The sequence below is a fragment of the Alosa alosa genome, chromosome 13, assembly GCF_017589495.1.
Source record: "Alosa alosa isolate M-15738 ecotype Scorff River chromosome 13, AALO_Geno_1.1, whole genome shotgun sequence".
Classification (NCBI taxonomy): Eukaryota; Metazoa; Chordata; class Actinopteri; order Clupeiformes; family Clupeidae; genus Alosa; species Alosa alosa.
In genome coordinates this window covers 27,439,839-27,465,361 of record NC_063201.1, presented here as the reverse complement: position 1 = coordinate 27,465,361, position 25,523 = coordinate 27,439,839, and the positions used below count along the sequence as shown (strand labels likewise).

Below are 25,523 nucleotides of genomic sequence, written 5' to 3'. Positions count from 1 at the left end.
CACAGTGTGCATTTGCAGTTTCTGAGTTGGTTAATCTTCAGAGAAACATCAGAACTATATTGTGGACCTCTCTGACTGACTGTATAGGGCTGTGGTGTGTGTTATAGAGGAAAGGTTTGTAGGCCTACTTCATTTTCATGTTTTAATGTAAAAACGTTATACAATTTGTCCCCTTGGAATTATATGGCTCTATGCTGCATTTTTGTCAAAATGGAGTGATTAACATATTTATTCTGTGACAACTTCAGTGTTTCTTGAAGTTGTATGCATTTTTGGACATTATATCTAAATACTTGTTCTTATCAATATAACTCTATGGAATTCTAAAACTCAATATCTCAGAACTGCTACTAGAATGCAGAACCTTATAATTTCAAGGGGACAAATTATTTGTAATATCAATACCAAGGACTCTTGAGTTATAAATAATACATAGAACTCAAATTGTTTCGGTTCATATGTTCTTTTTATGAGGTACACAGTGCACAGCCAGATTGTTTTTACGTGTTAACCTGAGTGGTAAATGCTTTTAAGGGGAACTGATAATGGACAGCCTAAAACGTTCTAAAGAGTGGGCCTTCCTAAGCCGTGTCATAAATGATGCTTTCGGGTGCGCTGCTAACACTTCTCAGTCCTTGAAATATTTTTGGCTCTGTCAAGCCACACAATTATGTATGTCAGTAGGGTAGGCTTGTGAATGAACTTGTCTGGGAAATTAGATCTCATCATTGGCAGCACATAAAACAGCGGTGGTCTTGGAAGGAAGGGATAACTTAAGTGCTTCACTCACATAGTGAGCAGTTCTCACCTAAAAGCACCTTGCTGTTGTGCTCACCAGAAAAGGGTCCCGTGTGTATCCTGTGATGGCTTCTCTATTGTCTTTAAGATGTATTGAACCTTTGATCCATGACAGATCCTGATCTTTAATAGTTATGGCATGGCCCCTATATTGTTCTCTGTGTGTAGTCAGCATATTCTCATAGGTAGGCTACTGATCGAATTTTCTCTCCTTTAAGAAATGGGAATTGTCCTCTTGGGACATGTAACTCATGGACATTAAAGTGACATTGATTTTTATCTTAGGCAAACAGCAAACAGGCAAACAGAGTCTATTTTACCTCATGCCCCAGGCTGAGGAGCCAGCAGCCTGAAAACGTTATTCTGTGGTGTACTTAACAGACGAGGGGCAGTATTTAATATTCCTGCCACGTGCTTATATAAGTCTTTGAAACACATGTGTGCGGCAGCCACGCAGATAATTTAGAGCAGATCCGGCTGGAGTCAGGCTGTGGGGTTTGGGGGTTTTGATTTTCTCCTCTTTCTCATCTCTTTCTCTTCTCTTCTCTCTCTCTCTCACTCTCTCTCTAGCTGCCTCTCTCATTGTTCCACTCGGTCTCTCACTCTCTGGAGTTAGGTCGCAGGGTTTAGGGTTTCTCTCTCCTTACTCTCTCCCTTCTGTCTCTGTCTCTCTCCCCCTCTCTCTTTCTCTCTCGGTCCTCCCTCTCTCTGCGCCACAGTAGATTCTGGCACGACCCGTGCTCAAATAAGCGTTTACAAAGTCAGTGTGGCGAGAGGAGAAGAGGAGAGTGGTGGGATTGGGGGATCGGAGGGGCCAGAGTGACCGCACAGTACTTGTGCTGTGGCGAGGGTCTTTCCTGCCGTTTGCTTGTGTTTTCTCATTGGATTGCATTTTGCGGGGTGCACTGGAGACATCTGCAATTAAAATGTGTGCGCACGGGTGCCGCCAAGTCCTGACTGTGCCCCGCACACTCTCTTTACTGGAACACTGAGAAACCTTATATTTTTGTGTGGTAAAAAACAATGTCTATCTCATTTTTGTTTTTCATTTCAGGGAATAACAGTCAGCACAAGATTAGTAGTTTTTGCTCTTGTTTTCTTAACAGAGTGACCAAAGCCGAATTGGCAGAGGTCTTTTTATGTTGCCTTGGAGATGGGTGATGAAGTCATTTTCGACATCAATACTGCATGATACTCCCCCTTAGCACAGTTGCACCTTGACACTTCAATGCTAAATCATGAAGCATTTTTTTGCTCTCTCTCAATACTATCCTCCCTTAGTCTCAGATGTTTCCATTTTCCAGACCAGGAAATAAAAAAGTGAGAGTCAGCCGGTGTGTGAGCGGAAACAGAGAGTGGAAAAGTCTCATCGTCTCGTTTCCAAAACAATAGACAAGATTGAAGATGGAAAATGAGTAAATACACACGATCCCAGTAGAGTTGTAGCTGGCATATTTGGCTATAAAATGTGTGTGTGTGTGTGCGTGTGCGTGCATTTGTATGTGTGTTGTGTTTAACCTGGCTGCATACAGATGGATTTCCACCTTGCTGCTGTTTACTGCTCAGAGGAAAAGGACAATGGGATGCAGACCTGGCTTCTCTGTCAAGATGTTTCCTATTGGCTCCCTATTGTGTGTTCCAGGAGGGCCTCGGGTGCAGCATGCCAGGGCCCGAGAGGGGAGGAAGAAATGAGAAGTGCAGTTGTTTTTGTCGAGACTAGGTCATTGCAGATCTGCTGTGGTCATTAGAGAAAGGCATAGACTCATAGGTTTGTTGTATTACCCTATTGGTAATACGTTTATAGCGTCATTAAGTTGTGTAGTAGCATAATTAAACTGTGCATTCAAAAAGAAATTAGGATATATTCATGATATACTGTATACAATTTAGTTTAATTGCAATATATTGATTTTCTGGGCTTAATAGTTTGCTTGTTATAAAGATACGGGGATTCGGTATAGTTCACTAAGTGAAGCCCAGTAGCTCAAAATGGTTTGTAGTGAGAAGTGAAAACCTTTTCTTGAGAAGTGTCTTCAGCAGGGAAGTATCCATTCTTCTATTTACTTTTCCTCTTTGGTCGGGGTCGGGGGGGGGGGGTCGTCCAAACAGGACAGGTTCCTGACCATTCTTCTTCTCTCTGCCTGCTTCTGTGTTTTGCCCAGGACATCCTTTGTGTGGCATCTGGCTGGCAGTGCTGTTGCCCCCTACTCTGCCTTCCTGTTATTTCTGTCTGTGAGAGGCTGTCCACAGGCTAGGGGGCTCTAGGAAAGCAACTTGTTGCACACACAGGAACAGCTTTTAAGCTATTTTTTCTTTCACTGAAGTAACTGACCTCTGAGTGCAGTCTGAGCAAAGTTGCATCACAACTGATACTGGTTGGGGCTAAAAACTATACATTCAGACTCCTGTTTATGTTATGGAAACTCTTGTTTCCGTAGCTACGCACCGTGGACAATGACAACACAATGTGGTAGCACCTCTGTTCTCTGCAAAGTGAACTCATGACCCTGGTGTGTCCAGTTATGTAACTGCAATTGAGGTGCACACGTTCATCCTTATTCTCTATATAGTGCATAATGATCTGGCTGGAGTTGGAGCTCTATTGGAGTCAACGGGGCCGTTTGGAACCTTTTCGAGAAGTCACCTTCTTCAGGTTAGACAAAGTGCACCAAGTGTTTTGTTTAAGAATTTTCCAAGGTCAGGGGGAGCGATGTCCTCCTTTTCTTTCCAGATGTGTTGATTAAAGCCACATCTGGTGATATTTTTTTTTTTGCCGTGTGTCAAAAAATGTTTTATAAAAAAAAAGCGCATTGCATTAATACGCTACAGATTTCCTGCTCACCCTCCAGAAAAGCAGCACACCGTAGGATGCCAGGCCAGTAAATCAGCGGGGTTTAACACGGGAAGAATTTACGGGCCGGGAATGGGATGGAGACTCTATAAAGTCAGAGAGGGGACTGATACTGTGTGGTACCAGAGGTACTCCCCATGCCCCCAAGAAGGGCTCACCCTCGTTCACCCTCAAAAACCATCCAGTGATAAATGACACACTTAAAAGGCTTATCGAGGATGAGACATCCTAATCAAATTGAGTACATGCCAAATGCTGTTTTTGGCACGAAAGAAATTAACCCGTCAATCTTAAAGATATGCGAAGTGAAGTGAAGTGTATGTGCAGAAATGCTTTAAGAGGGCAGTTTCAGCTTTCATATGCCCTCTGTGTCCATGGGTGAAACAATGCTTTGTGTTGTCCTTTGTTTCTGTGGGGTTTGGCTATCCATTTGTAAGGCCTCTTGGCTTCAAAAATGGGTTAGTTTCTAAGGTAGATTCCCATGGGAGACACCTATTGCTATACAGCAAACAGGAAGCATGGCATAGACATAGGGCCAATAAAAAAGCAATAACACAAAAAAACAAACAAATAAAAACACATTCAAGCATGACAAACAGCCTAAATGAGTTTTGGGCTGTATTAAGGGCTGCTAATAAACTTACCAGCCAAGAGAGTGTTTTTCATTCAAACCAGATGTTTCCACTAGATTTTTTTTTTTTTTCCCCCAACTTGTGCTCTCTCTTCTATAGCGTGTTCGTGGCATGCCAACGCCTATAATGCAAAAAGTCTCATCACTTGTCCATCATTTGAGGCCAGTGATATGCCTGTCGGCTTACAGAGGAGCTGGGGTTTGCATGCAGGCACGCTGCATGCGCCGAGAGCGAGCCATGTGTTCTGAGTCCACACCCAGCCTCCCGAGTGGTCTCCGCAGAAAGTGAAATTTGCTGGGGAGCTGTTGAGCTCAGAGGCACTTGCATCGTCCGTACCACATTTGGGTCGACCTGCGGCCATTTCCCAATCCCACCTCACCTCTCTTTCCCACTTGCTCTTCACTGTCCTATTTGAACAAAGGCAAAATGACAAAAATATATTTTGCAAAGCTTTTCAAACTTGGAATGAGGGGGATATTCAGACCACCCCCTATTCACACACACACACACACACACACACACACACACACACACACACACACACACTTTTGTGTAGGTCCCTCTGTCCCCACCCACAGTGTTCAGCTGGTTTTCTTTGTAGACGTTTCTGTGCAAAGCTTGGAGGAGTAACTGAGCAGGGTAGAGAGAGACATGTTTGCAGCAGTAGTATCGCATCTATAACTTTTCATATGCTCATGTTTTAAATGCATCGATTGCTTGACTAAACTGCTTTTGGTTTGTCAACACATTTTCTGTTGGCATCTACTCATGGGAACCTATAGAAACATAACCTATGTAATATAAAGTGTTGACTCAGCATTGTGCTCCATGGTCGGATGAACGCTGCATCGTATGCTTTGCTATTGAGAGGGAGAGCTTGAGTTCTAATTGAATGCATCTCCAGGACAACTTCCATGACCTCATTCAGCTCTTGTGTATTTTGGTGGAGCTCAGAGAGGGAATCAAGTCTCCAATCGGTCATACTTGGCAGCGGCTGGTTATGTCTCTCCAGCATTTGGAGTTTTTTTCTACATTTCTGGCCTGACCTGGTAAAGATGCCAAGAAAAGATCCAATAGCTCTCTACGGTGTTTGACTGAGTTTGTAGTTTGCTCCATGACCCTGTAGATCTATGTCAAGGGGAGGGGTGTCCATACACTCTTGTGTATTTTGGTGGAGCTCAGAGAGGGAATCAAGTCTCCAATCGGTCATACTTGGCAGCGGCTGGTTATGTCTCTCCAGCATTTGGAGTTTTTTTCTACATTTCTGGCCTGACCTGGTAAAGATGCCAAGAAAAGATCCAATAGCTCTCTACGGTGTTTGACTGAGTTTGTAGTTTGCTCCATGACCCTGTAGATCTATGTCAAGGGGAGGGGTGTCCAGGCCTGCGTTGAAGGAGACATATGGCACCCATGGATATAGTACATTTTTCAACTTAACAAGCAGCACTTTCACAGACAAAAAAAGGACAAAAAAGGCCTCACATCTGGTCTGTTTTGACATTCCAGGTGGTTGAAGTCTCCACAAATATAAGGTCCTTTAAACCAGACACTGAATTTACAGTCTGTCATAATCATACTATAGTCTAGCTACCATATTTGGACAAACAGGGAGCTTTTGATGTCATATACTTTCCCCAGAGGCACATGGGGACTGCCTAAATTTTACTGGCTGTCCAGTTTGTTTTGGATTGTGTTGTCATTGTGAAATGAGTCATAAATGATAAGCCAAGAAGCGTTCTGTGGTGAGTGACCTCAGCCTGCCACGACAGCGTGACTCAGGGACGCGTGTGAATTTACTAGTCCGATAAGAGAGAGCTCGCCCCTTGGGCTTCCTGTTCCCTTCCTCCCTCTACTCCCTCTTCTCCTCTTCCTCCTCCAGTGGCTTCTGGGCGGACCGGTGCGCAGGAAGAGGAGACGTGGAAGTGTGTCCGTTCTGATAAGCATCTGATGATTCAGGCCCGTAGCTCAGTGACTGTTGCCATTGGCATTTCAGTGGAATTTTTCTAGATTACATTATTATGTACGGTAGTCCAAGAAACTCTTGTATTTTAAGTCATTTGTCTGAAACAGAATATACTGCAGTTCTGAGGCTCTGCGTTGCAGTTCGCTGAGAGTTGGCCGTGTTAGCTTAAGGGCTTTCACCTCTGCACTTATTTTACTGCCTAAATATGTGGCCAAGTAAGGTCTGGTGTGCAGAGGAACTCATTTCAAGTCACTTCATCTGCCTATAGTAGGTGAGCATCTTACTGTTGTGGCTGTAGAGGTGAACACTGCAGAGGAAGGCAAAGGCTGTAGGGCCTCTGGTGTCAGCTGTGCTGGTCTCTCCTGAACGCCTGGGGTCTCCAGTAGCTTTTCATCATCAGCACCATGCATCACATCAGGGCTCTGCTCAATCAGATTATCATGACGTGGCAAAATGTGTCGTTACAATGATCTCATGAAGTCATGTCGGAAATATAATATTATGCTGACGTTATACTCAAGCTCTGAGGCACTTCACTAACATGTGTCACAGCATCTTGGTTCTTCAGAATCTTGCCATCATAAATGCCTGTCCTTTCCTCAGAGTAACTGCCCTGAAATGAAGACATTTCTTTAAGATATACAGGAAGGTTTGAGTCAGCCTATCACTTAATTCGACAACCAAATCAGAAAAAGTTGGGATGTTGTGTAAAATGCAAATAAAAACAGAATGTGATAATACACAAGTCTTGTAAACCCATATTTATCAGCAAAAAGGACATAGACAACATATCAAATGTTGAAAATTTTGACTATTTCATGGAAAATATATGATCATTTTGAATTTCATGCCAGCAACATGTCTAAAAAAAAGTTGGGACAGGAAATGTTTACCTCTGTAAATGTTTAGGAACTGAGAAGACCAGTTGCTAAAGTTTTGTGGATTAGATATTGTCCCATTCCTGCCTGATATGGGATTTCAGTTGCTCTACAGTATGAGTTATTCTTAATCATGTTTTTCATGATGCATCTAATTTGACAGATCTGGACTGCAGACAGGCCATTTTAGCATCTGTACTTTTCCTCTATGGAGAAATACTGTTTAAATATGTGCATAATTAATGTTGTCATTGTTTTGAAATATTCAATGTCTTCCCTGAAAAAAAAACATTGTCTGGATGACAGTATATGTTGCTCAAAACCTGTATACATCATTCAGAATTGATTGTGCTTTGCCAGATGTGCAAGATGCCAATGCTGTAGGCACTGATGCACCTCCACACTGTCATAGATGTTGGGTCTCGAAGTGAGCACTTAAACAAGTTGGATAGGTTGGATACTTGGTTAGGCCCTCTCCTCTTTAGCCCAGATGAGTCCATGATTTCCAAAAAGAATTGCACATTTTGATTGGTCTAACCACAGGACATTCCATGTTACCTGAATCCATTTTAAACAAGCTCAGACCCAGATAAGACAGTGGTATTTCTGTATCATATCTAAATACAATTTTGGCTGTTGCATGGTTAAGTTTACACTAGCATTTCTGAATTGAGTATCAAACTGTACCCATAGACAATGGTTATCAGAGGTTTTCCTGAGCCCATACAATGACTTTCTTTACAGTCTGGTTTTAATGCAGTGACATCTGAGGTCCAAAAGACCACGTCTATGCAATATTTTTCAGCTCTATCCTTAGTTTGCAAAGATTTCTCTGGATTCTCTCAATATTTTAATGATATTGTGTACTGTAGATGATTAACTCCCCAAATACTTCACAATTTCATGTTAAGAAGCATTAAAATTACATTGTTTTCACCATTTGTCCACACAGGTTTACACAGAGTGATGAATACCCCTACATCTTTATTTAAGAGACTCTGGCTCTCTGGGATGTTATTTTTCATACCCAATCATTTTGCCAGTTACCATAATTAGTTGTGAAACATTCCTCCTTTTGTTTTCTTTATCATTAACAACCTTTCCAGCATTATGTTACCCCAGTCCCAACTTTTTTTAAATGTGTTGCTGCTATCAAATTCAAAATGAACATATATTTTCCATGAAATAGTCAAATTTGTAACTTTCAACATTTGATATGTTGGCTGTGTCCTTTTGGCAACTAAATATGAGTTTATGATATTTGCAGATTATTATATTCTGTTTTATTTTTCGCATTTTACACAATGTCCCAACTTTTTCTGATTTGGGGTTGTACAATTCACCAAAATAGACAAAAAGCAGAAAACCTTTTGATATATATATTTTTAAACAACTTGCCACAATCATACCTGAGGTCAGAACCCTGGTGTTCTGTTGAGTGCAGTCATTAAGGCAACCTTAGGGTGCGTTTGTCTCAAGATTGCCTTTCTCCTCTGGTGTGTTATTTGAAGCTACATCCTCAGTAGCGCCAACGCCAGTGTCAGTATGGTTTATGTCTTTCCCAATAGATGTGCCTTTGAAGTTGCTGCAGAAGTCAATCGAACACCGGTGCAAGCTAGCTTGATTGACCTAATATGATGATGATTATAGTGTGATCTAATATAATGATACAATGGCCAAAAGAAAGTCTATGATAGGAACTGAATTGATTTTCAGTTAATATCTGAAAAAGTATAAATTGCACAAAAATGGAACCGGAGCATTGCTTTGCACCCTCTGTAATAAGAAGTCAATGAATAACAATATAGTGCATTGCTTTGCATGCACTGTAATTACTTTGAGATAATATTGACTGAGTCATTAAATTACAACCCTTTCTTCTGTGATTCAAATGCTTGCCAGTCACCACAGAGTTCTTTTGCCTTTGCACACAAAAGACTTAAGTTATGCGATCCCTCCACTTAAATGTAATTTGCATGAAGTCTGAAGAATGACCAGAGAGGATGAAAAACATTTACAATGTTAGTCTATTCCAGACCATCTGAACTGGACTTTATGTAGGCTATCAAACCCGATGGCATGGTTCATGGCACTGATATTGTAGACTGTAACGAGCCTCAGTTGTTCGGCTTCTCTATACCTCTATGCTCTTCTGATTTCCTACAATGCATTGGTGTGATACAGCTTCCATGGACTCCCTTTGAGTCCAGACCTATACATCACCATCTTCAGCTTCAGCATCCATCAACCCGCACTGTAAACAGACAGAAAGCCTATATTTTTCTGGTGAAAGTTTTTTTGGGGGGGAAAAAAGAATGTCCTATGTGCCCGTGCTTGTTGGTGTCCGCAGAAATTACGACACATGTAATTATGGTCATGTCCTCCTTAGAGGCTCAAACCTCACTTGGGCCACCCCACTACATGTGCACGCCTTGTACAGTAAGCCTGGTTGTGTGACGAATGAGGTTATGAAAGCAGAGGTGTTCTTGCGGTGAGTGCATGGGTATATGTGCATGTGTGTATGTGCATGTGTGTCTGGTTTGCTACTTTGTGTGTCCGTGTCTGCGGCTCTTCAGGGTACGACCCACGTGCACGGGTGTGTGTGGGTGGGTGCCATTATGTTGACACAGGAACGCGTGTTTGTGTTTGTGGGGGGCCCTCGCACTTCGAGGCCACAGACAGCCGCAGTCATTCTGTCTGTGGTCATGGTTTCAAGTGCAGAGGAAAAACAAGCAGTCACCAGCTCTGAGCCACACACATGAAGTCTTTTTTCTCTCTCTCTCTCTCTCTCTCTCTCTCTCTCTCTCTCTCTCTCTTTCTCTTTCTCTCTCTATTTCTCTTTCTCATTCTCTTTCTCTCTTCTCTCTCTCTCTGCTGCAGCAAGAGACTGAAAGGCCAGAGAAAACCGGAGACGGCGCTCCACAGGGACGCAGTTAATCTCCAAGCACACGCTCATGAGTGTGGTTCTGATAGGAAGCACATCTGTTTTCACCTGTCTAGAATTACCAAAGATGGCTAGGAAATTAAAGTCTCTCTGTGTGAGTGTCTTGGCGATATTCTTGCACTTATTTTCTTTCAAAACAAACAAACACACACTCACACACACACACACACACACACACACACACACACACACACACACACACACACACACACTCACACACACACACACACACACACACACTCACACACACACTAACACACACACACACACACACACACACACACACACACACACACACACACACACACACACACACACACACACACACACACACACACACACACAGCTGTAGCTCCATAGACTCATACGTGGACCTGTGCAGCCTCTTTCCCTGTTCAGTTTTGGCGGCTCAGTCCGATGTGACGTAAGCCTGCCGCTCCAAGCTCCTGGACTGGACACAAAGGGCCAGGCCCAGCACATCGGCGTGCAGGCGTCCAACACAAACACTCCTCCACCACCACACAGCGCTGAGCGTCCGGGCCCGGGACACAGCCGGGCGGTTTGGGAGGAACTGAGAGAGCGGGGAGGAAAGGTGTGGTCGTGTGTAAAAAGTCAGAATCCAGATCGCAAAAACGTGCTCTCGGGGCTTTGATGTGCCGCCTGTTGCAACAGCAGAGAGGGGCGACCTGGCCTCCACGCGCTGAGTGAACGAGAGAGGGAGGGAGAGAGAGAGAGGAATGGGGAGGGAGGGAGGGAGGGATGGAGAGAGAGGAATGGGGAGGGAGGGAGAGAGGGGTGGAGAGAGAGAGAGAGGGAGCGTGTGGCTATGTACTCCTGAGGGAGAGAGGCCGAGAGAAGCAGCCATGGTGTAGAGGAGGAAGGGCAGCACATATCCTGTTATTTTGTTTAAACTGCATACAGTTCAGGGCCCTGTGTGTGTGTGTGAAAGAGAGACAGAAAGAGTGTGTGTGCATATATCTGTGTGTATGTGTGCAGGCCTCTGTGTGTGTGTGTGTGTGTGTGTGTGTGTGTGTGTGTGTGACAAGCTGCCAAGTGGCGAATGACATAAAGTTGCTTTTATTGGTTTTTCCATTGCTGCAACCCCCAATTAATGGTCCATGAGAGCTCGGTACCAAACCCCCGACTCCACCATGGTTTGTCTGCCTCAGCTGGTCAAGTCACATGAAGCTGCAGCCCAGTTTTGTCAAGAAGTTTATAACCAAATCCAACCCAGGGCAGTCATTAGACAGGGTTCATCTGATGAAATAAACATGTTCACAGATGTCTATAATGGACCAGATAAACATATGACCGCATACGTTTTGGTCTTCTTTGGTTTTTTCATCATGCATTTGGTACTTTATAGATTATTGAATATTTCATAACAGATTTAAAAATACTTCTGGAATGTCACTTACTTTTGCTGGAACCTTCAAAACTCTGTGTAGAACTTCATGATGAACCTTTTTGGTCAGTTAGATCCATTTCATAGTATTAATGGCCCTTTTTAGCCATGGGAAACCTTTGATCAGCTATGGATCCTTTATATGAAAAAGAACCTCAAGCATTTCAAGGTCCCATAATGCTCCCTTATCAAGCGGACTGCACCTTTAAGTAGCATATCATGTTTTTTTATTTTCTACCTGTTTTTTTTAACTGCAGAACAGAAGGCTTGCGCAAGCAGAAAATGCCCACATATAAATCACAGGGGTGAAGGTGTTTTGCCTGGTGCGGGGGACTGTTTTGGGGTTGGGAGGCGATGTCATCCCATAAATCCCTGAGCTGATGGAAGAAGACTGGCCTCGGGACTCACTCAGCAGAGCAACGCGCTTCCAGAAAGGGAAAAAAGAGAGTGAGTGAGAGAGAGAGAAAGAGAGGGAGGAAGAACTCCCTGTCCGGCATCTCCCTTCTCGCTCCTTCATCATCGTTTTGTCATGCGGGTCACAGGGGACGCATCACAAACACACAACCTGCCAAGTCAGATTTCCACCACTGTCCACTTACAGTCAGGGATCAGGGGATCGGGGAGTACTTAAGGACCATCCTGAATATATGGCCTGTTGCTCACACACATATGCACACACACACATATGCACAAACACACACACACACACACACACACACACACACACACACACACACACACACACACACACACACACACACACACATGGGCATGCACTGTCAAAAATTTGCTGTTTGTTTTATGTTCCACTGTTCCCCAATAGCCCCAACTTTCATAGGATGAGTAAACAAGTCTTATTTCATGCATAAATGATAGAATAACAGCGCAGGGCTGCACTTCTCTTTAGCAGAGCATGTAATCTTCACCGTGCGTCAGAAACCAAGACTGCACTGTTGTTTTTGTTGTTTTTTTATGTCTTAAATATCAAACCATATAAGTTGGAAATATTGGGTGTGGTGTGTACCACCAAATCATGAGATGCAGGCTCGTTGACCCCAAACTTGGGTAACCCCCCTTCCCCCAACACACACACACACACACACCCCACCACACACCCCCAACCATACACCCCCACCCTTTCAGTCCCCCTCTCAGCCCCAAACCACTGTGTGGTGTGTGAAGTAGTGTGTCTATGTTTGTGTGTGTGTGTGTGTGTGTGTGTGAAGTGGTGTGAGTGTGTGTGTGTGTGTGTGTTACAGTGAGTCGGCAGAGCCTGGCAGACAGGCTGCGGTGGAGGAGCTGAATGTGCAGTTTGGGCTCAGGGCAGAGGAGCCCCAAAACCCCCAGAGGTGGAGGAGGAGGAGAGGGGGAAGATTACAAGCCGTTTCTCTGCTTTACAGGAACCAGGCTTAGGGCTTTATTAGCACTCTGCTGTGCAAGTCGCCGACAGAGCTGTGGTTTTCCAAATGACTCAAGTGAGTCCTCCTCTTAACGGCCACACATTTAGTCATAGCAGATGAGTAAGTGTTACTGTAAGGGGTATGATATGGTTCTGTCATTGGTTGCAATGCTTGAGATCGACTATTTTGGATCATTCAAAGTATGACATTTCTTTTAGATGGCCAGGACCCTATTTGTCCCCTCTTTGTCCCAAGTACTTCCCCAAGGAACTCTAAAATGGTCCCTTAGTGGACAATAATTTTTCCAAATGGCACGCATACCTCTCTCTGTCCCCATGTGAAAGCCTGTGCTTTTTGGCCCTTCTCATGGTAACCATCTGAAACCAAAAGGCTTTCAAGGGACCCTGCACATAGGGACTAATAAGAACCTGTAGCTGGCTAATGCGCCTTCTGTAGCTTTCTTTAGTGTTTGGTTTGCTGGTAAAACGCTTTGGGGTGCTGCAGCCACTGCTCCGCCTGTAGTGAGTTATGCAACGGTCATCAGTCATCAAGTTCGGCCAGCTGTTGTGTGATGTCTCCCTGCATCCATCCACCTCCATATATTATGCTTACATGCTGTTGGGCTCTCTGGAAGATGGACCCCTTAAGCATTCCAACATGACCTGTGCGTGAGTCTACAGGGGAATGAAATAAAAACATTACAATCGATCCAGTACTGGCCAGATCGGTCGGTAAGAGTCCAAGGTGAGGATTTGATACCAGTGCGCTTTCTTTCTTTTTTTTTAAGCTTTTTTGAAAACATGGCAACCCTTGAGTCCCAATAGAGAACACAAGGTTCACTTGGCACCTCAGCATTTGTATGTCCTTAGCACACACCCCTCTCTCCATTTTTCTCTCTCTCCTCTCTCTCTCTCTTTTTTCTTCTCTCTGTCCCCAATCCATGGCCAACTTGTTTTTTTTTTCTTTTTCTCCCCCCTTTTATTTTCCTGGTCTGCACAATCCCCAGTTCCAAAGAGTGAGCAATATTTTCTACCTCAATTAGCCATCCAACCTCAGAGAGAGAGTTTGAGAGAGCGAAGGAGAGAGGGTTTGAGAGAGAGAGAGAGAGAGAGAGAGAGAGTAGGGGGGGAGAAAAGAGAAAAGCAGCAACTTGATCAGTGCCATGTGCTGCGTGTTTGCCATGTGCTGCGTGTAGGATTTCTTTCTATACAACGACATTAAGAAAGGAAATAGAAAAAAAGGATCCCTTCTCTTCTCCTCTGCGCTCGTCTCTTCAGGAGATCATTATTCTGTTATAACACAGACCACTCACCATGCAAAAATAGGTTTACTGGAACACTGTAACTCGTGTGGATTTGCAATTTCCAGTGCCTTGAACTTTTGCATTTATATTAGTGCCACATTAGTTTCTGACAATGGCACTGAGTTGGGACAGTGCATAACCTGAGCTTGGGCTGCCGCTCCACCAATCCTTCAAACACAGTATTTCTTCCCACACTTTTTAGTTTTGATGTAAGATTTTAGCTGTAAAATGAATCAATAGGACCTAGGGTTATTTTGTTTGCTTTTTACGTTGAGAAACAGTAGGCATGATCAAGTCACCCATAAAAGTTTTTCGAGTCATCCCTGCGAACAGACTGTGCTTAATATGGGCAAAAGATCAAGGTTCCTCGCCTCGAGCTAAACAATGATACTTCATGTGTGCATTGGGAGGGGACATTAGCATGGCGAGTATGACAATAACAGAAGTGTCAGAGAGAACTCCAGCATTCCACCAAAACAAAGTGAAGGGGGGTTTGAAACTATGGCTGGAAAGGCCTTCCATCTGTTTCCATTTGTCCCCCGTTCCGAGTCTTCATCTGGTTCTGGAAAAAGCGTTGCGAGGCCTTTTAAATTGATTGAGCGCTCTGGGTTGCTGGGGTCTGTGTTCACTTTTGGGCCCCTTCCCTTCAGTTTTGAGAGTGCCTGACATTCGTCAGCTGAGACTGGCTGAGACCAGTGAGTCAGTGAGTATCTTAGCATTCTGCTAAAAATATCCACTTTCTCAGTATGGGACTCATTTTCCAGCCTAAAGAGCAAACACACGTTGATGAGGGAACTGGCAAATGTGGCCATAAATCTGTGTGTGTGTGCGTGTGTGTGTGTGTGTGTGTGTGTGTGTGTGTTTGTGTGCACATGTCTTTCTAGCTTTGTTGTGTGAGAGCATTTGTTTATTATGTGAATATGTGAAGATGGTTGTCCTTTGTGTGTGTGTGTGTTTGTTTATATGTGTTTATGTTCGTGACTGACAGAGTTGTGTGTCTGCAATTGAGTGTGTGTGTGTGTGGTTGTCTTTGTGTGTGTGTCTGTGTGTGTGCATTTGTGTGTGTGTGTGTGTGTGTGTGGGGGTGTGAGAGAGCACACACGTCTATCTAGCTTTGTTGTGTGAGAGCATTTTTTGTACATGTGAATATGTGTAGATGCTTGTCCTTTGTGTATTTGTGTTTGTTTATGTTTGTGACTGACAGAGTTGTGTGCTTGCAATTGAGTGTGTGTACTGTACTCTATGTGTGTGTGCGTGCGTCGCGTCGTCGCGTCGTCTTTCATTCGTTCCTCGTCGTGTGTCTCGTGTGTGTCTGTGTGTATATGTGTGTATGTGTGTGTGTGTCTAATTCTTTTTCTTGCTACTCCTCCCCCCTGTTGACAGTGCCACATGAAAGCTGGACAGGCATCGGGTACAACTGTCTGCAGCGCTCATTAAATCCAAACCCAGAATGTTCATTTGTGAGCCGTCGCCGCCACCACGCACGCCAGAGAATTCCAGACACCTCGTTGACTTGGTGTCAGTAACATTGTCTCATGCCTAATGGTTCTTGTTCTATGAGTATTCTCTCTACTCTGCCGACTTACAATCTAGACATTAAAGGAGTACCGTCACACCGGTGTGACGGGAATGTTGGGAAATGAACGTTCTAAAGAATATCTGGGTTCATTGAATTCAACATAGAATTTTAGAACCTTCAATTGTTGCGGAACTTAGAATGTTCAAAAACCTACACCTTTAAGGGTTAAGCTGGCATCTGACATCACTACACCAACACTATAGTTGGGGCTAGTTTCGCCAGCATTACTGCATACAGGAAATGGGCCATTAGGTGGACGGACTGGGGCTAGCACCTGAAAGCATGTGTTGATTAGAGAGGATAATCTGGTGGATGAAGGAGGGGATTTGTCAAAAATGTTTGTCAAGTGAAGTTCACGAAACACCACAGTAAGAACCCATATTTACCGTAAAACAGCATGACAGTCACCCCACGCTATAACCATTAACCATGTAAGTGATGTGTCAGCTTTTAAGAATCTCTTTGTGGTTAGGGTTCTTTTTCCCTAACGAAGCTCTGTGTGTGTGCATTTGTGTGTGCGCATGTATGGGTGTGTGTGTGTGTGTGACTGAGTGTGTACTTGCGTGCATGTGTGGCATATGTGTGTGTGTGTGTGTGTGTGTGTGTGTGTTTGTGTGTGTGGTATATGTGTGTGTGTGTGTGTGTGATGCGCCCCAGAGGGAGAGAACCTAATTAAACTATTTACCCCAGTCCTATGAAGTGACTGGTAGGGCCCTATAGCCTTCCTTAATGAAAACCGTCTGTCTTCTCCTATAAACGTCTGTTTTTGTGGGGTTCCTTTCTTTTCTGACATTATTTTCTTGCAGGCCTTAAAGGCGCTCTTTGCCAGAGCGCATTTGACGAAAGGAGAGCTTTGAAACTGATAACATCTTTAAGGCACCAATCTGGGTTTAGAGCTCCTCTCCAGACCTCGTTTGATTCACTGTTTGGCTGTGAGCCGGTGCTACAGAGCTTGAACTCCAATACGCATGTACTCTGTTGTACTTTAAAGAAACCCGTCCTGAATTCAGACAACTACTGCGATTCTTCAATACTGTGGTTGTAAGTCGGTATCTTTAAAGAGATTGGGGGGCTGATGGTGTTGATAGTGCCACTCACTGTGAACTTCTGTTCTGTCGTGGGAGAACTGTGAAAACAAGTGCTGCACGACAGTCGCGGTGACGTAGTTGACGTAGTTTGGTGGCGCACCGCTGTGTTCCCACGGCCGAGGAAAAGCTCCCCGCATGGCCGCGGCCCGGTCCCGAGCTGACCAGCTCTTAAAGGCCGCCTTCCGCAGAGGATAGGCTCTCCATGGGAGCCAGGGGCTGCCCCCTTCCTATCGGGCCGTCCCTCGGGGCGCCGGTCAGATTAAAACCAGATGTCCCTGATGTGTGTGTTTGTGTGTGTGTGTGTGTGTGTGTGTGTGTGTGTGTGTGTGTGTGTGTGTGTGTGTGTGTGTGTGTGTGTGAGGAGAGAGAGAGGGAGAGTATTTAGTGTTTGTTTGTATCCTTTTATAGTGTGTTTAAATCTGCATTGTTTGTGTTTGTGTGCTTGCGTGTGTATGTATGCTCATAATTCATGTGTGCATTTTGAGTGGCTATGTTTGTGTGTGTGTGTGTGTGTGTGTGGTTGTCTGTCTGTCTGTCTGTCTGCCTCTGTCATTCCGTGTGTGTGTGTGTGTGTGTGTGTGTGTGTGTGACATGGCTGTTGCGTGAGAGCATGGAGACCTTATGCTGATTAATAGTAGGATAGAAGCGCAGACAGACACATTCTTCACCCGGTGTCGCTTCTCTAGAATTCCTCCATTTTACGCTCCATATGTGGAAAAAGCTCTCTCCACTGTGGCTGTGTCAATTTCATGTTGGACCACAGGACATAGCATTAGCCATATTCAATAGCAGATAGACTGCAAAAAGAGAAAAAGTAACTTTTGCTATTTTACAGTCGCTTGGCAATTGCTGTAAATGTCACTAAAATTACCACTTTGAAGTGCCCCAATAAATATATTGAATGACCTCACAGTCCTGAGCTTAATGCTGTATGATTTGACAGCAGACATTTCACAGATGTGGAGTTATGAACGTTGTTTGTGACAATAATCATTGGATTGTCTGCAGTGAGAACACATTAAAAGCAATGCAGTGTAGTCTGCCCAGATCCCCCCCAACAGTCTTTGAAAACAAATGCAGAGTTATTATCACTCTCTGGCTTGCAATAGACAACAGTGAATTCCAAATTTCGCCTGGGCAATAGATAATGCAGTGTCCCCATTGAACTTGGGATGACCTAATTATGAATGCTATGAATGATATTCCAGAGATGGCCGGACCATTCCGTGGAGGCATTTACTTGCCAGGCTTAAGAAAGGGGACATTTTGAAAAGCTGTTTTCAATCATGTGTTCCCCTTTTCTCTCCTCTCTCTCTCTCTCTCTCTCTCCCTCTTTCTCTCTCTCCCTCTCTCCCTCTCCCTCTCTCTCTCTCTCTCTCTTTTCTCTCTCTGTCCTCCTTTGTAGCACCATGATGTCAGCACATCTCTGTGTGGTCCTTTTTGTCCTCGGCTCTCTGTGTGATCTTGCACAGCCTTTAAATCCACGGGATCCCAACGTATGCAGCTTATGGGAGAGGTAAGCTCAACAAGCCGCCGGTTCCAAGATCTCCTCAAATGGCTGCATTCCCTGTTGATCTGTAATTCTAGAACAACAACTGTGTTTGCTTCTTTCACCACCTATTTAACTTGAGTAATATTATATGTCCCTATTCAGTAATACAGCATCTTGATGACTCTGCATTGATTTGATGCAGTTGCATTGTGCTGTACAGATGGTCCTCGGAAGGCTTCATGCTCTCTAATGGTGTCTTGATGACATGTGTTTGATTTCTTGCTTTTGTCCCAACTGCAGTTTCACCACATCTGTGAAGGAGTCGTACGCCCACCCATACGACCAGGTGTCTGAGGAGTCATGCTCAGAGCCTTGGAATGCCAACAAGTGCACCAGACACAAGTAAGACCCTCCCTTTCATGGCATCCATAAGGGGGCAGACTCTTTGTTTTCAGACCAGGTGTGTGGTAGAAAACAGACAACAGTGAAAGTTATTTCCAAGTCTTATCATACCATTACCCCCCTGTCATTTCCATCAGTAAAAAGGGCAGCCACTTGTTTATGAGATAAATGGCTGTTGAAAGAAGCAAGTGTACCTGTAAAAAAGGTACTCAAAGTTAGAGATCTTCAAAGCAGCATTTTGGTGTTGCTGAAGTACAGGCATATGTCAACACAAAAAATCATTCTTTTTTGCTTTTCATTCTCCTCAGGATAACATACAAGACAGCCTACAGGCAGGCAGTGAAGACAGATTACAGACGAAGGTACCAGTGCTGTCCAGGCTTCTACGAGAGCAGAGACAAATGTGTCCGTAAGTGTCATCAAACACTTCCGTCAGTGCAGAAATTAGGTATAATTTGTAGGGGTGGAAATCTGAGATAATGACATTTGAAGACAGGGTTCATTGCTGGAGTGCGAAATAGATTTGATTTTGAATTGAATTGTACGATTCGATTAGCATTGAGAGGATTTCCACTTGGTAGACCTCTCTGTGCTGTAAGGGTTGGCGCTCATGGGAATCTTAGAGCCGATGAGGCTAGATGGCATGCGTCCTTAGCCTGACCATGCCAAGCGCTGACCACGTGCTTGTTTACTCAGTTTTACACATAAATGTCCTCTCCAATAAATCACACCCATGACTCTCCATGTTGTCTCATTTCTCCACATCTGTGTGTGTGTGTTTCTCTCTGTGTGTTTCTGTATGTGTGTGTGTGTGTGTGTGTGTGTGTGTGTGTCTCTCTCTCTGCCAGCTCGCTGCACCAGGGAGTGTGTGCACGGCCGCTGCATGGCCCCGGACCGCTGCCAGTGCGAGGGCGGCTGGCGCGGCGACGACTGCTCCAGCGGTGAGTCCAGATCCCGCTCCCACTCGCTCCCTACGCTCGCTCCCCCTGGCCAGACACCTCTCACTCTCCCAGCGCACACTCCGCACAAAGGGCCCATTCATGCAGCCGCACACACACACGAGACAGAGGAGAGCGCTGCCCAACAGCCGCTCGTGTTATTAAAGCCACTTGCCGAGGAGGCAACCCCGCATTACGGCCTGCAAACCCCCTCGCTCCGTCGTTGTTATGTGGACAGTAATTGAACTTCAGCGTCAAGTCAAACACCCGCGGTGGGTTTGCATAAACAGAGCTGTGCAATGGAAGAGTGCAGATACTGTATGTAGCATAAGCAAAGGGGGTGCGCGATGGGTTGAGATGACATGGGGGAAAGGAAATGGAAAATTGTGCAGCTTTTTTGCCTCGGGTTGGTAAGTGCATTGTTGGCTGCTGTCATCAGCCCTTTCCGGAGCCCATGTAATTGGAGGGGGCTGGACTGACACTTCTCGTATGTGGGATCATGTGAGGTACCAGTGGGGTGGCGGACTGCGGAAGAGTGCAGCCATATGCTCTGTCTTAGCACCCCACCGAGAGGCTTTGCTGAGGGGAAGATGATAGGGTGAAGGTGGTTGTGGAGGAGGAGGAGGGGAAGGGGGTAGGAGTCGAGTCAAGGCCTCCACCACAAGCCAGAGAATGCGCTAGGGAGAAGGGAGGAATTTTCCCACATGCTCCAAGCAACTCGGTGCACCGTGGAAACCTGGCGTTTTCAGACCCTTCATTATCTCGTCACGTAGACGAACGGTGGAAAGCACATCCTAACACAAACATCAGACGAAAGATTGGAGCTGTGGGTGTGGAGGCTGTGGTGGGGTGGGTGGGGGAAGGTGACGGGTGACAGGGCGCCGGGTCTGACACTATCACCAGACCCGGCGCCCTGTCACTGGTAAGGGCTTTACTGAGATTAGTCTCAACACCCATAGTCAAGTCGAGCCACAGAGAATAGACTATCAGAGATTCTGATCCGTGGCGTGAATCGGCGGAACATCTGCACACATATGCGTTCCAGTTGATTTGGAGCAGTCGCCACGAAGACCAGAGGAGCCGAAAGCGACACGCGCCAAGAACTGGGTGACAGCTCTGGCTCCGTCAACCTCTCGGCGCGCGCGTCCCACGAGAGCAATTCTTTGTACTCCTCGCTGCCTCCTCCAAAAATTGGCCTTTTTTGGAGCCCATTTTTCTCCAAAAAAAAAAGAAAAAAAAGCAGCTCATGAGTTCTCCGGCCGTATTCTGGGAACCAGATGACTTTCGGGTCAGCAGCAGACTTGGACTGAGCTGCTTGCTCGCTCCTAAAAGCTGCACACATTTGAGTTTGGACCCTCTTTGGTTAACATGTTCTTAACACAGCATGCATGTCAGTGTTTGTTTTTTAGGGCCAAGCCTCCCGGCCTTGAAGCCCCTTCATGGAGGAGTCCTGTGTAAACAGCGTCTTGCTCCAGCTCAGTCCTCCATAACGTGGTCGTGTGACGCACGCTCGGAGCACCATCACATTTATTTGTTCACGTAGCTCACACGCTCATAACCGTTTGGCCCGTCCTAAATAAGACATTCATCCTGACCAAAAAGAAAACAGCAAGATTTGGGCTGATAAAGCACATCTTTCCTGGAGTTAGATCAGAAGAAAACAGCAGGGCTGACCTATGTGTAGCCCCTGACTAACTCATTCATCACCGCAGGCCACTGAATAACAGTTAGCATTCAGCAGGATTGGGAGAAAGAGTGAAGGCGTGTGATTGAAGAGGATAGCAAGAGATCAGATGTCCCCTCTCACTCGGTTTTGGGAGGTAAGAGGCTGGGGGTGTCTGGTTGAGGGAGGTGATGAGACCTGCAAGAGAGAGAGAGAGAGAGAGAGAGAGAGAGAGTGTGTGTCTTTGTGATGGCTGCCCGTTGACCCAGGCACAGCAGATCCTCACATTATCATCATCCGTCTAGACGAGAGGATGATTGAAATCCAATCTTGTGCGTCCGTCCGTCGCAAGAGCCGTGTTGCTTTATTTCCCCCAGTCCGCACTCCAGCAGCTGTAAAATTCCCGATTTGAACCTCATCTGTCTTGTTAGCCCCATGCAAATCACGCTGTCAATTGGCCCGCAGCGCAGGTAACGCGATCTAGAGCAGCTGAAGAACACAGACGTGTATGGGGGGGGGGGGAGGGTTGCTTTCAAACAAATTCATGACTACACACACACAGAGACAAAAGAAGGGGAGAGATAGAGAGATGGAGAGATGTTGAGTTCTTCTCTTGGGAGATGAATCCCAAACACTCCACTGATGTTCTCTGTTAGCGTTCTGACCTCCCAAAATGGAACGCTGTGTAAAGGTTGTCACCTGTTGATTTGTTTGCTGTGCAGCTTGCGATGACCAGCACTGGGGCCCTGGCTGCACCAGGACCTGCAAGTGTGCCAACGAAGGTCAGTGCAGTCCCTCCACAGGCTCCTGCAAGTGTCCGCCAGGCTACACCGGCTCTCAGTGCAAGGTGGCCTGCCCTTCCACAACGTTTGGCCCAGGCTGCAAAGAGTCCTGCAAGTGCGGAACAGGAGGCACCTGCGACAAAGTGACGGGAGAGTGTGTGTGCAACGAAGGTTTCACTGGCACTCTGTGAGTAGAAAGACATCTGGCAATGTGTGTGTGTGTGTGTGTGTGTGTGTGTGTGTGTGTGTGTGTGTGTGTGTGTGTGTGTGTGTGTCGTGTGTGTGTGTGCGTGTTAAATGATGTAGTTATCTAGAACATACATATTGTTCACTAAAAGTGCCATAACCTGGCATAAAAAGTATAATGGTTTTAAAGGTGCAGTCCTTGATTTTAAACTGTCTTTGTGTGTGCTCAAATAAATCTTGCTGTTTGTACACAGTCCTGGTGATATGAATGGGAAGCAAATAAAGGAACTCAGACCAAGTAGTAAACTTTTCCAGCTAATCAAGAATGTACCTACAGGAGCACTGAATAGAGGGTGTATTTGATTGGCTATCGAGTCAAACATCTTTCACCAGGGTTGTGGACAGGTGGTGCAGTATGAACTGTATAAGACATATAGTGCAGTGTAGACAGTAGTATACAGTCAAGAAAGTGGTATGGTTTACAGTAACATAAATTAAATATAAATATAAATGTGTGCAATGTATTAGCAGTAGCCTTATAAAAGCAGATTAGATATGGATATTTAGTATGAACAATGTATGAACAACATGGACAGATATGTGCAGTGTAGTAGCAGTAACTGTACAGTGTAGTACAGTGTAGCTGTAGACAGAGGTAATATGATAACATTTTGAAATGTTCCACAGCTGTGAAAAAGCTTGCCCCAAGTCACGCTGTCCTCGGCGATGTCCTTGTCAAAATGGCGGTTTCTGTCAGGGTAATGGCGTCTGCATCTGCCCCCCAGGATGGACAGTAAGAAATCCAACGCGTCATCCACATAACATTTATTACTTGGATCCGGAGGGAAAAGCAGACTTTAACTATCTTTTTTCTCTCTATCTTTCTTCTTCTTTTGTCTTCTTTTTTCTTCTTCTTCTTCTACTTCTTGTTCTTCTTCTTCTACTTCCTCTTCTTCTTCTTCTTGTTCTTGTTCTTGTTCTTCTTCTTCTTCCTGCCTTCCTCTGTCCAGGGAGTCGTTTGTACAGAGCGTTGTGCAGAGGGCCGCTATGGGGCTAACTGTGCCCATGAGTGTGTGTGTCACAATGGCGGCCACTGCGATCCAGAGACTGGCCAGTGTGTGTGTACTGCTGGCTTCACTGGGGAAAGGTTTGTAGCCTTTATCATTTATTTACTCGACTCGACTCAGTCCTGAGTGCCTCAATTATCTCAGTTGTGAATATGTATGCCGTTTAAGAGACTGTACCCCGATCATGGATAATATGTCCCTGTGGCAACACCTCAAACATAATGAAATGGACTGGGGGGTAACTAGTTACATATAACAGAGTTATGTAATTAAATTACAAAATAGACGTGATCATAATCAGTTGCAGTTTCTTAAAAACTCATGTAAATACAGGTACTAATCAAAATCTTGGTGAATACCAATGAGGTAAATTACATTGGAATATATTCATCTCTGTAAAAAGCTTTAAATTAATTTCTGTCTGCTCTCATTTATCAAAAAATAAGCAAAAGTGATCAGTGACACTACTTTGAGGAAGTAATGAAATAAATTAGTTTGAATTGTAACATATCTCAAAATATCCAATGTCTTTATCTGTAACGTGAGAGTGTTTGACCTGCAGGTGTAATGAGGAGTGTCCCGTGGGCAGCTACGGTGAGGAGTGTAAAGGTGTGTGTGACTGTGCCAACGGCGCCCGCTGCTACAACATCCACGGGGGCTGCCTGTGTGAGCCAGGCTTCAGGGGCCCGCACTGCCGGGAGAGGATGTGTGCTGACGGGGCCTTTGGGATGCACTGCGAACAGCGCTGTCTCTGCCACTCGCCACAGACTATCAGGTGTGCTACACACGGAACATCTCACACGCACGCACAGGCACACACACACACACACACACACACACACACAGGGCTGGTGAAGGCTAAACGCAAGTAAATGAGTTTATCCACCTCTCACAAAAACAACTTTTAACATTCAAAAAATCATGTTGTATTATCCACATTCACAATATGTACCCTCATCAACACTCTATGAACCATATAATAGCACTGGCATTGTTATAAACATTGGACAATAACCTCCACCATCATAAAACATGTTCCAAATGCCTTTTTAAAAATCTGATACCCCATGACGCAGTCCGCTTTACCGTGATCACAGAATTCCCAATTACCACTACATCCCTGCACACACACACACATACACATACACACACACACACACACACATGCACATGCACACACTCTCTTTCTCTCTCTATCTGTGTGTCTGCTGTTCACCACAAATACTTCACACATTACATCACATTACTATACACACACACACACACACACACACACACACACACACACACACACACACACACACACTGAAAGAGAAAATACTGCTCTCTGACAGAGACAGATGAACAATTCTAGTACATCTGCTCATCCAGTTCCTTGCTGTTCTCCAAAGACTCAAACGTAAAGGTCTAGTGTCTTAGTGCTCTTCTCTTGTACTCAGAGGCATTCTCTCCATCTCAGGATTGTTTTATGGGTCCACTCTGGTTTCCCCATTGAACTTTTGCAGACACTTGTTCTCACGTGTTGAAGCCAAAAGATGAGCTAAAGCATACTTTTTGGGGTAAAAACAAAGAAGAAGGACCTCTGAATGCCAGTTGGAGCTTTTGCTCCTGCCTTTGGTTCTACCCAGATCGATAGCAGTTTGATTTATTTGTGTTTGGCATCAAATTCTCTAGGCAACAGCACCATGTAGCTTGTCCCAGAAACTTTTTATTTTGCGGTCAGGTGGAACCATATCAAGTCCCACGCAGAGGCTGTGGAAGTTTGAAATTTATAGGATTTGAAAATGAGAAGTGATTGGCTTGAAGCAGCTTAAAATCCTGGAGAAATGTCATGACTGTCTTTTTCCCAACATTTTTAGTTATTTAGTCAACACTCACATGTGTTGGATTCATACTTCAGTGGAACCTGTAACCTTGGTGACATCATCTAATAAAGAAAGAGCACAACCCATGTTGATTGGTTGGATTACATGGCTCTAGGGATGGACAAAAAAGAGTCTCCAACCAATGATCACTATTCATTATGCATATTCTGCATATTCTGGCTACACGTCTTTGTTAAGTCCAGTTTTTTTTAAGCAAGGACCTGTACACTGATGATATAGTGCAGTGACTTTTTACTCTCTTATATGTCCATATTTATTCTATGCTG

The 25,523-nt window shown here is 44.8% G+C and overlaps 1 protein-coding gene across 3 annotated transcripts in view; it reads left to right on the top strand.

Annotated features, from left to right (window-relative positions):
* The window catches only part of pear1 (platelet endothelial aggregation receptor 1), a 34,721-nt gene that overhangs the window by 953 nt on the left and 8,245 nt on the right, over window positions 1-25,523 (top strand). The window contains exons 1-9 of one of the 3 annotated variants that reach the window (XM_048261546.1): window positions 10,114-10,160; window positions 18,247-18,357; window positions 18,634-18,735; window positions 19,044-19,144; window positions 19,584-19,676; window positions 22,059-22,305; window positions 22,992-23,097; window positions 23,315-23,451; window positions 23,934-24,146. In XM_048261546.1, the coding sequence (XP_048117503.1) occupies window positions 18,251-18,357; window positions 18,634-18,735; window positions 19,044-19,144; window positions 19,584-19,676; window positions 22,059-22,305; window positions 22,992-23,097; window positions 23,315-23,451; window positions 23,934-24,146 (1,106 nt within the window). In that variant the 5' untranslated portion in view covers window positions 10,114-10,160; window positions 18,247-18,250. Of the gene's footprint in view, window positions 1-10,113; window positions 10,161-13,545; window positions 13,616-18,246; window positions 18,358-18,633; window positions 18,736-19,043; window positions 19,145-19,583; window positions 19,677-22,058; window positions 22,306-22,991; window positions 23,098-23,314; window positions 23,452-23,933; window positions 24,147-25,523 lie in introns of those variants that run through there. The other 2 variants (XM_048261545.1, XM_048261544.1) reach the window with 2 other exon arrangements.